The sequence below is a fragment of the Panthera pardus genome, unplaced genomic scaffold (assembly GCF_024362965.1).
Source record: "Panthera pardus isolate Hobbes unplaced genomic scaffold, ASM2436296v1 HiC_scaffold_16, whole genome shotgun sequence".
Taxonomy (NCBI): Eukaryota; Metazoa; Chordata; class Mammalia; order Carnivora; family Felidae; genus Panthera; species Panthera pardus.
The window spans coordinates 105,331,410-105,343,678 of NW_026526721.1; the positions used below are offsets into that span (position 1 = coordinate 105,331,410).

Below are 12,269 nucleotides of genomic sequence, written 5' to 3' on the forward strand. Positions count from 1 at the left end.
CTGTTGCGCCTCATTGGCAGATCATACATTATAGCTTTAGCATTATATACGTCAGTAAGAACCAGAATTCAAAAGTAATTTTATTTTTCCTAATGCAGTTCTTTTTTTAAAATAAACAGCCTCACTGAGGTATGACTGATAAATGATAAACTAAACATATTTTAAAGGTATAATTTGATAAGCTTGCAATTCTTTTTCAGTCATTTCACTTAAATATTTGTAGAGCTCCCCCAATTCAAGTTAGTTTTTCTTGGCAATCACATGGCTGCACATGCAATACAAGGTATTTACGACACTGCAAGACTGTACACTCTGTATGTTGAAAAAAATATATGCTCTCCTTCACCTACATTTATCTTGGAGAATAGAAGACAACTTAAAAGTATGAGAATGACAAAATATTGTCTTGAAATTAAGTATAATGAATGAAATACACTGATCCCCCCCAAAAATGCTTCCTCCACTAAAGCCAAAATTAAAATCTATTAGTAAATATTTCTAAGTTAAAAGGGTAAATGAAAACCTAAAAATCTCAATCTATGAGAACAGACAGTTGCTGAAGGTTTACAACAGTCTTAAAGCCTGTGACCTGATAAGCCAACAAAGCACTAAACCCTTGTATGTGCAAAGCACTTGGCAATTTACAAAGAGATGTCATAGAGTATTATCTGGTCCTCAAGTTTGTGAGGGATTGAGGTTTAAGTATTTTATTTACTCTCAGTTGAAGAAACTGCCTCTGAACACCATGATTTACCAAAGAGACATTAATAAGTAGCAGAGATGACAGGAGAACCGAGATGTTGGGAATCTTAATTATTGATTACAATTAATGAGGTAGGTTCAATTTATCAAAAGAAATATAATAACTATGATTAAGAAACAATGACTTCCCCCACATTGTCATAGCATATATTTATAGCTCTTGAACTTAATGAATTGAAGATTCTAAATCAGATGGAAAGCTTAACAATCAGATAAAGAAGCAGGACTGTAACTAAAATGAACTATGGGAGACAATGTGATAGAAATATGATTTGAGGGGTGCCTGGCTGGCTCAGTCGGAATAGAATGCAACTCTTGATCTCGGGGTTGTGAGTTCAAGCCCCACGTTGGGTGCAGAGATTACACAAATAAAACTTTTAAAAAATATATGATTTCATACCTTTATTAATAAGCTTGTTGAAAAAAATGTAAGAAAGTTATTTTTGTTTTTACCTTTTCTACTGCAGGCACAAACTGCTTTGGAATGTTTGCCCCGAATGTTTCATCTGAAAATTCCAACTTAGTGTAGTTCTCTGGGTCCAGAGGCTCCAGTACACCTATCACTTTTCCAAACTGGCCTGCACCACCAGATTGTTTTTTATGTGTAAATTCAAACCTGAAAGTGATTTGGGAGGAAAAAAAATTTAAGACAGCATTATGTAATTACCAAAACGAAATAACTCCTACTGGTTTAAATGAAAAACCGCATTTCACCATTTTTACTTCTTCTTTTTTTTTTTTTTTACGTTTTTATTTATTTTTGAGACAGAGAGAGACAGAGCATGAACAGGGGAGGGGCAGAGAGAGAGGGAGACACAGAATCAGAAGCAGGCTCCAGGCTCTGAGCCATCAGCCCAGAGCCCGACGCGGGGCTCTAACTCACGGACCGTGAGATCGTGACCTGAGCTGAAGTCGGACGCTTAACCGACTGAGCCACCCAGGCGCCCCTTTACTTCTTCCTTTGAACATAATGACCTTGCCATAAAACTTCATTACAAAATTTATTTAAAAAGTCATTCTTTCCTGGGGTGCCTGGGCGGCTCAGTCGGTTGGGTGTCCGACTTCACCTCAGGTCATGATCTCACGGTTTATGAGTTTGAGCCCCTCGTTGGGCTCTGTGCTGACAGCTCGGAGCCTGAAGCCTGCTTTGGATGCTGTGTCTCACTTTCTCTCTGCCCTTCCTCCACTCACACTGTGTCTCTCTGTCTCTCTCAAAAATAAAATACATTGGAAGAAAAGTTCTCTCTTTCCTGTTTTTACTTGGAGTTAGTATGGTGGCATACAACACCAAAGTAATTCATGGGTTTAATTATGCCAATTCTTTACTTCATAAGTAGGAAAGTAAAAGTATTAAAAGTCCATCTAAGGTTCTTGTTCTTGTAACCTACATTCCAAAGAACTCACCCTCTTCTTTTGGAATGCCTCCCTTCCCTGGGACACAGTGTTTTCTTCTTAAATCTCCACAACTGAAAACAGTCACTTGAAAATAGGAGCTCTGCAGTTAATTTAATCAGATGGTTTCTATTTGTGTTTACTACTTGGAAGTTATGGAGTGATAGAACACCAGAGAAGAGAGTTGCAGATGGATAAACACCCAAAAAGAATAATGGCAAAATAATGACCAACATTAAGTAAGTCATTTAAAGAGACACATATATAGACAGCTCAGTGTTTACTTCAAACCACTAATGATGATGTAAAAAGAATATGCACTTTATATGCATATTAAACATTTGTAAACATAGACTATTTCACTGAAAAAAAAAAAATGTCATGAGTATCTACTGTCTGCAGGGCATTTCTTCCTTTAAAATGAAACCTTCCTAGGGGCGCCTGGGTGGCTCAGTCGGTTGGGCAGTCGACTTCGGCTCAGGTCATGATCTCACGGTTCATGGGTTTGAGCCCCCCATCAGGCTCTGTGCTGGTGGCTGGGAGCCTGGAGCCTGCTTCGGATTCTCGTGTGTGTCTCTCTCTCTGCCCCTCCCCTGCTCGCTCTCTCTCAAAAAAAATGAATAGACATTAAAAAAAAATTTTTTTTAAATGAAACCTTCCTCAAGACCCTAAGATGAAGGAGGCCAGCCGCTATCAAAATTATCTCAGATAACTGCAGGTAAATGGACATTAATGAGTGTATTACATACAGATCTGTGAGTGGTTTGGAAGAAGTAAATGTTAATTTTGGTAGGAGATGCCAGCTTGGAATACGCAGATTTCATTAAAAGCCTAAGTGTGAATGTGCCTGATAAACTGCCTTTATATAATATTCCAGCTGCCAAGACTTTCAGGATGGGCTGTGAAAAACAAAATGCTGAAAGGTTAATTTTCCTGGGAGGGAAAAAACCATTTTTCAGAACTAAGAGAACAGAAGCAGAAGAGAAACAGCTGCCAAAGCACCACAGAATTACTGAAGGGATTCCAAAACCATGGTCCACTGACAAATTCTTGGGTATGCACAAGTTCTCTCAGACATTTAAAATTTTGTTTTCAACTTGACATAATAATATAACATCTGTACAAATATATTCTCGACCTGTGCTATCTATAGGTTAATCACTAACCAGGGATGCTTACATTTAAATTAAAATTTTTTAAAAATTAAAAATCCAGTTCCTCAGTTGTACTAGTCACATTTTAAGTGGTCAACAGTCAAAGGTGGGAAGTGGCTACTGTCCAGGGCAGCACAGACAGAACATTTCCATCACTGCATGAAGTTCTATTGGACGGCACTGCTCTGAAGGACCAGTTCACAAACAAGTAATATATGCAGTTGCAGGGACCGTGTCTGAATCGTAACTAAGCAGATGCCAAATAATGGAACATGTAGGTACCAGGCTGTGCTAAGCAGTTTTTATGGACTGTTTTATTGACTCTTCACCACAAACTATGACGTGTGTACAATTTCTATCACCATTTTACAGATGAAAAGCCTGTGGTCAGAGAAGCTAAACAACTTGCCCAACATGATACGGCTATTAAGCAGCAGAGCCAGGATTTGCACCAAAACCAATACTCTTAATCAAACATTTTCCTAGAAGGCTAACAAGAATATAAACTTATGTAACCTGCAAATGATGCATTCACTTCAAAAGGTATTAGAGGCTGGTACACTAAGACAGACTTTATAATAGCTCAAAAAAGAAGTGAGAGAACTAAGACATCACTTGGTAGGCAGCTAATAGGCCTGCTGAAGGTAAAAGAACCCATACCTGCCATCAGACCACTAGCATGCTGTGAAAGGCAATTTAGTTTTGGCAAAACATCATCTCTCACGATAAAATTAATGTTAGTTAGAACTGTGTTGGTTTTATCTCTATTTTGTAAATTTATTTTGATTTTATTGTTGTACTAAGGTTGCAAGCCATAGACATTTTTACTTAGTTTTATGTTCATGTAGTTATATAAAATTATAATAATTTACCTGATCCCGGAGGGCCACAATGATTGTTACTTTAAAGGTAGCCCATACATTATTCAAATCTGAGGATAACAGACTTTTGACTAACCATTCATAAAGCTTTAGTAAATAAGATTTGAAGGACTCAAGTATAGGAATGAGAGTCTCTTAATGCAGTTTATTTAACATCCAGGTAAATAAATGTTTTATTTAAATGATTTTAGTAATGTTAAAACATTTTAAAGTGATAATTTAAAGTTAAGTTTTAAAGTGATAATTATACTTACAAAAGAACATAAATTAGCATGTGTGCTGTTAGTTAATGTCTAATATGTTACAACCTACATAATTAGCTTTGACCTGCAAAGATAGTAACCATACTCATGAAGCTTCAAATGGTGACTTTATCTAGGAAACTCACATATTGTATTTCTCACAACTCTAACAGGTAATAGCCAGGAGATGTTAACTAGCAATTGTGAAACTAAAAATGTTATCAGCAACAAGCTCTTTCAGTATCATCAGAATGTACTCAGCCTTTCTTCCCTGGACATTATCATAGAAACACATGATTCAAACAATTCACACACACACACACACCCCACCCCCACACACATAATGAAAACCTAAGATGTTGACTGATAGATGAATGACTCACCTCCTCACCCCGCAAAAAGGAAAACAACCTTCAATTTTTTTGAGAAAAAGCCTTAAGAGGAGAAACTAACCCTTCATCCCCTACTTACTTGACAGCTATTGGCTAATATAACTAGAAAAGACAGAAATGCCTCACTCCTTACGTTTTTAAAAATATATACTTACTCCAAATAAGGACTTTATTAGTAAATTAAAGAGGGTATTTGAGGAAGACAATACATTACAAATACATTTTTAAACTTATTTTTAAAAGTGCCACAACATATATGATTACCCAAAGAATCTTCAAAAATCTATTTTGAGGAAAAAAGCAAAGAATCTTTATTTCCAAGCCAACAAGCTAAAGTGAAGGTTTGGCCATACAGATAAAAAGGAACCTTAACTTCTTGATCTAGAGCAAATCCAAACAACATCCAGGCCCTTGAAAACTAAAACAAGAAGGTAATTAAGAAAACTGGAGAATGAAAATGCACTGTCTACTGAAAGTTTGTGCTTGCTTAAGCAGCTTTAAAAACTCTTGCCTTTGTTAGAAATTACTTCAGTGCAGTGCTTTAAGTTAAGTATGTTTTAATTCTTAAAAAAAAAATTTTTTTTTTTGAGAGAGCAAGCAAGCGAACAGGGGAGGGGCAGAGAGGGAGAGACAGAATCCAAAGCAGGCTCTGCACTGTTAGCACAGAGCCCTATGAGGGCTCAAATTCACAAATGGTGAGGTGAGATCATGATCTGACCAGAAACCAGGAGTCTGACTTAACCGACTGAGCCACCCAGGCGCCCCTATGCTTTAATTCTTAAAGTAAAATTTTCAAAGTGATTAATAAAGTAAGAAGCATGGTTTATAGCAAAACCTCATTTTTCTAAGGTTAGTAAGGGAGAGAGGGGTGCGGGTGTATTTTTTTTTTTCTCCTGATCCCCATTAATACTATGGTTTGCAGTTTCTCATACCCTGATTGGGCAGCATTGGTGCAAACCCCACAGAAAGGGGGGATTAAACAGAGCCGGCTCTTGGACTCTCAGAATGGGAAGAAGAAAGTAGTAATGAACTCACTACCTAGAGCTCCTTTGCACTTTGTCCCTTTGCACACAAGGAAGGTGTGCTCCAGGCTGTGAAGCAACCATACTTCTTCCATGGAGAGGAAAACGGAATCCCCAGAGGCGCTCCATAAAGGAAAAGGATAGAAAAGCCCTCCTGGAACTTCAGTAAAGGTCAATGAAAGGAAGACGTCCCTGCCAACCTAACCCACCTCCCCACACCTCCACCCCCTCCAGCCGGAAAGGAGGCCAGGACCCTCGCCCTGGCCGGAACCAGCGAGTAAACGTGGGCAGCAAAAGGGCGGTGCCGCAGGAGCCAGCGCCCCGCGGCAGCTTCCCGAATCGGAAGGAGAAAAGGGGGGGGCTTGGGGGGGGCGGTAGGAGCTGGCGAGCCTGCCCACACCCAGCCCGAACCAGGCGTGCCGTCTCTTCCACCTCAGCTACCCGGCAGGAGCCTGGACCAGCGAAGCCCCGGTTCTGTGCACCGGTTGGGTCCCGTCCCTTAAGCTAGAGCCTCAGAGCCTCGGTGCATTCACCCACCCGCCGCTCACCAAGAATGGAAATCCCCCCGACCCACTTCCCGGCCTCCAGGGCGGCCTCGGTGGCGGAGAATTGCATCAACTACCAGCAGGGGACCCCCCACAAGGTGTTTATGGTGCAGACTATCAAACAAGCCAGCATGGAGGTGAGTCCAGCAGACGGCAGCGGGCGGGGGCCCGCACCTACTCGCTTTCCCTCCACTCCGGAGGGTCTCAGCCTCTTTCTTCGTGCGACTTCCCTTCCACTTCACCCTTGCCCGTTTGGGGACTGGGCAAGTCTAGGGAAGTTAACAGTTCTGGAGATAGTTGCCACTCCAGGGCAGTGAGGGCGGTTTGTTTTTTTCTTGGCAAGGCAGAGGCCGTTTTTTAATAGGCACTATTACAAAGAAATGGGAAAATGTTCTAAATGTGGGGCGGCATTTTACCCTTTACAGAGTGAAACCTGTAGGAACCATTCAAAAGAACCTTAAAACTGCTACTGTGTTCCTCATCTACTACGCTAATCTGAACAAAAACTCGTCTTCCAAACGATTCTTCTTTGCCTAAAATTTAAGAACAATCCTTACCAGACCCTTTGACTGAAATGAAGGGGAAGCAAAAGCAAGAGAAACCGACAACCAAAGTCAGAGAAAAGCATTCTGGGCTGAAGCGTTTCTTTAATTACCCAAACACCACTGCCACTGACTGCTGTAAAAGATGTGCTCCCTCTGGCAAAGGGTTACATTAAATGCTTACGGCCAAAGTTACCACTAACCAGCCTTGTTTCCATTTTACTAAAAGCTTAGTTATCTGATATAAAATACAACTAATAGGCTGTAAGAGCTGACAGGGAGTAGATGTTACTTCAAAACTGCACCAGATAATGAGGTATAAACTCTTAATTGTATCTTTGATTCAAAAGTGAAATACCTAAACATTTGTCTTACTTGCTAAAGTTTCATTTTGTAGGTCCACTAATGTGTAAGTAAAAATAATACTTAACATCTCTAGCCACTTTGCAGTAATCTGCCCCAAAATCGTTTTCACCTTCATTGAACACGATTTGGAAGGTACACAGGGCTTTCTGAAAACCTTTTCTTTGGTATATCCTGTTTTTCGTCTTAGAATCAAAAGATGTTTCACAATTTCTTTTGTAGAGAATTTAGGATCACAGATCCAGAGGCTGAAGTCCTCTGATGATTAAAAGTGAATTATAACCTGTGTGTGTGTATATATATATACATATATATATATATATATATATATATATATATATGTATATATATATATATATGTTTTTAATCCCCTCTCTGTTCTCATCCAAAATAAACCTGATAGAGGACTTCCTGAATCTGAAGTTCTATACATGGTGACATGCCTTTTTCAAGGTCTAAGGCTTTGATCATTTACCCCCGCCAGTCAGCCCTCTGCCCCCAACCAAATGAGAGTGTATTCTTCCAACAATACAAAGAACTGAGTTACTGTTGTAATAACTCATCACGTTTTCTTAATAGGATATTCCAGGAAGAGGACATAAGTATTGCCTTAAATTTTCTGTGGAAGAAATTATCCAAAAAGTAAGTGAAATGTCCTTTATTATTAAATAAAATTTGATTCTAGAAATATTTTAGATCACCTTTGCTGATAAAATCGTATTAAGTTGTTGTGAAATCCCTGCCTTGAAAAAAATAATGACTATGCATAGGTCAGATTTTATGCTTTTTAAAATATATTGAGATACATGAGGTAATTCTATTGAGCTAGTTAGCAAAGACTCTACACATTTCAGTTCAAATAAATTCCCTTAAAAAATGTTATATACTCATAGGACAGTCTGAACTTATGCCTAATATGAACAAGTGAAGTAATTTACTCTCCAGTCATTATCACTTTCTTATATGTCTGCCTTTCTCATTCTGTTTTGGATTTATTTGAAAGATATTTATGAGCAATAAAATGACCAAATGATACCACCATGTCAGATAAGAATCTTTCAGTAATGGGGCAAGGAAATTTTAAAAAAATACATTCCTGCCAAATAATCAGTGAGACAAACTTAAAAGAAAGGAACTGCAATTTGTAACATGACCATCTTGAAATTTTATAAAAGCTTGCCCTTTTATTGAGCATAATTCAGAAGAGATACAGGCTAACATGAGATTTATTAAAAGACATCTAAGCTGCTAGACAGCCATCTTTCAAAGCAGAACCAATGCTACATTTTCTAACTTTATATGTAGATAAGATTACTATATCTGGGTTTGAGAATATTTCTGTTATTTCAGAAGCAGAGAGTGGAGTAACAGAAAGACTTAAAAAGTAACCAAAGGCTAGAGGTAGTATATAAAATCAGACTAAAATCTAGCCTTCCAAGTGGACACCCCATTAATACTGAAATAGTTAAAGTTTTAAGAAGAACTTGTAAGATTATGAAACCCTGTAAGTTACAAAATAAGTTATCTATTTTAGATATCTTTAAGAAAACTGTAGGCCACACCCAATTAGATACCTCTGTAATAGACACTCTGAAGTTTCAAACACCATTAGAAGGCCAACACTTTTAATGTTGTACCTCAAGAATGACAGCTAGTGATGGATGGCCTTCTACATGTAAAGATATTTTGCAAAATGTTTCAAACAGCAAGTTACACTGAACTGTACAGCTGAAGTACTTTACCCTCTAACGGGACAAGATACTGCACCAGAAGTCAACTTCACTTTTGAAGGAGAAATTGGAAAGAACCCAGATAAAGAAGATAACACATTTTATCAAAGACTCAAGTCTATGAAGGAACCACTTGAAGCACAAAATATTCCAGGTATATAAATATGGCATGGAAAATTTCCTTTCAACTTTAAGATCAGTATTAATTATCCTCAAAACTGTTAGATGTTAACATTATGTTGGAAATAGACTGGCCTTTGCAAAAATATTCATTACCAATCTAATTCAACAAAAAAGGGCCTTGCAACTTTGTAGATCCAGGGCTTAAATTATATTCTGTACACATTTGAAGGAAACAAAGACATGACTTAGATTTAGATTTTCTTAAAGGTTAATACTGCATATATAAAGTAATTCCATTTATCATATAAATGTTTCCCTCCCCAGACAGTTTTGGAAATGTATCTCCAGAAATGAAGCCAGTTCGACATTTAGCCTGGGTTGCCTGTGGTTATATAATATGGCAGAATTCTACTGAAAACACATGGTATAAAATGGTAAAAATACAAACTGTCAAGCAAGTGGTAAGTGATTTGTATAACATATACTATTAACAAAGTTCATTTTACAGAAAGTGTGATGATTTATAATTGGATAAACAGTGTTCCTTTAGTCATTTTATATTAAAAATAGTGAGCCTGTTATTTTGAAGGAGTGAGACTTACAACCAAGGCTAAAAACAGTGAAGCTGCAGTTTCCAAGAGAGTGAAATATTGAGTTATAGGCAGTACAGCATTCAGTTCTTGTGCTCAGCTTAAAACATTGTATCTTTGGCAATCTAAATTTTGTGTTCAAATTTCTATAGGTATGCAATACTGAAACTACCTCTGTTTTCCTCCTCTATTGAAACGGTGGTGCCAGTGTTACTCAGAGACATGCTGGCATTTTTTTGCCCCAGGGATCAGCCGGAACAAAAATATTACCATCTTAATCTTTGTGAGGCTTGCTGTATATAAGTTTCTCTTATAACCCCTTTAGCCATAATCTACAACCTCCGTTTCTTGTTGATAGCCTGGTGTTCCAAGTCTGATAGGACTATTAAGAACTGCCTCTTTTTAGACTTTAAGGAGATAAAGTCAGCTTTACATTTTAGCCTTATTAAGAGGTTAAAAAGTCAACTGTTGGTATGTAAAAGATATAAAGGAAAAAAAGTACAAAGAAACCACAACAAACAGTCTGAGCTCTGTCAGTGAAAAGGACTTTCCACATGACTTGTTTTGGCTTGCTGGTAACAAACTACAAGGCAACTGGAGCACCTTTGCTCCACAGGCTTTTGTAACCACATGATACCTACGGGCACTGGGGGGCAGAACACCCTATCACAGTTGTCACAACATGATGCCAAATCCCTAACAAATCTACAACAACATTTTCAGAAACAGCCTTTTTCTAATGCACTTCTGTAGATATCAACTTTGGTTACAACATTCCTGTAGGGGTACTGAGGCCTCAAATAATTGAGTAACAGGTCCAGGTTACAGAAATTATACAGTCATAATCATGGTTTTCAAGGCATGTTTTTGTAGCAAAATATACACAAGACAGTACTAGTAGTTTTATGAAAGAAAACTCCTGTAACCGTTCATCCAAGTTTTAAAGCATTAACTAAAATTTCAGCAGAAAGGTTTATTGCACATTTATAATCCCTGTTAACCAAAGGAGCCACAGCAGCTCGTGCTGTCCCTCGGAGGCTAGGGTTTGTTTCAATACATTGATGATAAGCCAAGAACCTTGTACAGCAAATCTCTGGTGAATGTAGTTTAAAGTCTGTGGATGCAGTATCTCTGTGTATATGGTGTACATGGTATAAATACTTTGTGTGTCCAAAGCAATAAGCAGCACAAAGCTTTAATTATAAAACCAGATAACTACATTCATTAAGTTTCACTATTCTCAATTTTTAAAAAGAAAATTTCTATTATAAAATTGGTTTCCTTTAATGTAAACACTCATTCCAGTAGTTTATCCCTTAAATAATGCTTTTCTGCATAATGGAAACATTAAGGAATCTTAAATGACGCTCTTTAATCATAATACTCTAAAGCAGCTACCGCAGCCCAGAACCTAAAAAGGGTACACGAAATTCATTTATTTATTCTGTGAGAGAGTGTGTGTGAGTGAGGGAGGAGCAGAGAGATAGGGAGCAAAAGAATCCCAAGCAGGCTTCACACTGCCAGGGCGGAGCCCGACACGGGGCTTGAACTCACGAACCATGAGATCATGAACCGAACCATCAGGCGTCGTCTGCTGAAAAGACTGAGCCACCCACTTTAGAGTACCAGGTAGAAAATCATGATTTTAAAATGTAGGTTGAAATAAAACTTACTTTATAAGAACACAGTTTATCTGATCAGGCTAAGTAAATTATAACATTCAATTTTTTAATTTTTACTTATTAAATGCAAGTATTATAATCATCTAGTAATGAAAGCTCAATTTTAAAATGAACATATCATTTCTGCCAAAGATATGAAGTTTCAAACACCAGGTTTTTATTTTTTATGATAGCAAAGAAATGATGACTTCATTGAATTCGACTACACCATTCTACTTCATGACATTGCATCTCAGGTAAAGTACCTATTACCTTTATCTGATGGGACTTTGAAAACGGAGACTTGTAGCCACAGCATATGCCTAAGTCATAATTCTGACTCTAAGTAAGAATTCATGTAAATTAAAATAGATACCAGGCTGAAGTATATTATACTGGTAGCCATTTAACTTCTTTTATGCTGTTCTTTGTAAAGACTATTTTGTCCTATAAACCCAACACTGTTTTCTTAAATGTTTTCTGAATTTTATCACAGCGTTAGTTTCCTTTACTTGCAGGAGATTATTCCTTGGCAAATGCAAGTTCTCTGGCATCCACAATACGGTACTAAAGTAAAGCATAACAGCCGTCTGCCAAAGGAAGCACAACTGGAATAAATGAAGATCCTAACGCTGGATGAAGTGTCAACATGCTTATAAATGCTGTGTATTCCATATCTTCATGGATCCCTAGCTTATGGGGCCAAATTGCAAAGTTGTCACTCTGTATAAATGTCTTCATTACAGTATAGAACTATACAGATTCTGTAATGGTGTCATGATGTAAAAGTGTCCCAATACTAATAGTGGTATGTATATCCCATAATAAAAAACTTCAGTCCCAGTCTCCTAGTACGTTTGTGTTGCATAC

The 12,269-nt window shown here is 37.8% G+C and overlaps 2 protein-coding genes across 3 annotated transcripts in view; one reads left to right on the plus strand and one right to left on the minus strand.

Annotated features, from left to right (window-relative positions):
* The window catches only part of GFM1 (G elongation factor mitochondrial 1), a 45,614-nt gene that overhangs the window by 7,864 nt on the left and 25,481 nt on the right, over nucleotides 1–12,269 (minus strand). Inside the window, exon 14 of the mRNA XM_019440427.2 lies at nucleotides 1,216–1,378. Within this exon, the coding sequence (XP_019295972.2) occupies nucleotides 1,216–1,378 (163 nt within the window). The remainder of the gene's footprint in view (nucleotides 1–1,215; nucleotides 1,379–12,269) is intronic.
* Nucleotides 6,022–12,242, plus strand: LXN (latexin). Of its 2 annotated transcripts, XM_019440430.2 has the most exons (7): nucleotides 6,022–6,128; nucleotides 6,283–6,527; nucleotides 7,875–7,937; nucleotides 9,002–9,179; nucleotides 9,473–9,609; nucleotides 11,594–11,656; nucleotides 11,918–12,242. In XM_019440430.2, the coding sequence occupies exons 2-7, from the start codon at nucleotides 6,399–6,401 to the stop codon at nucleotides 12,014–12,016; spliced, it is 669 nt and encodes a 222-aa protein (XP_019295975.1). In that variant the 5' UTR covers nucleotides 6,022–6,128; nucleotides 6,283–6,398; the 3' UTR covers nucleotides 12,017–12,242. The 2 variants fall into 2 exon arrangements, with proteins under 2 accessions (XP_019295975.1, XP_019295974.1); XM_019440429.2 differs by lacking the exon at nucleotides 6,022–6,128 and having other exon boundaries at nucleotides 6,219–6,527.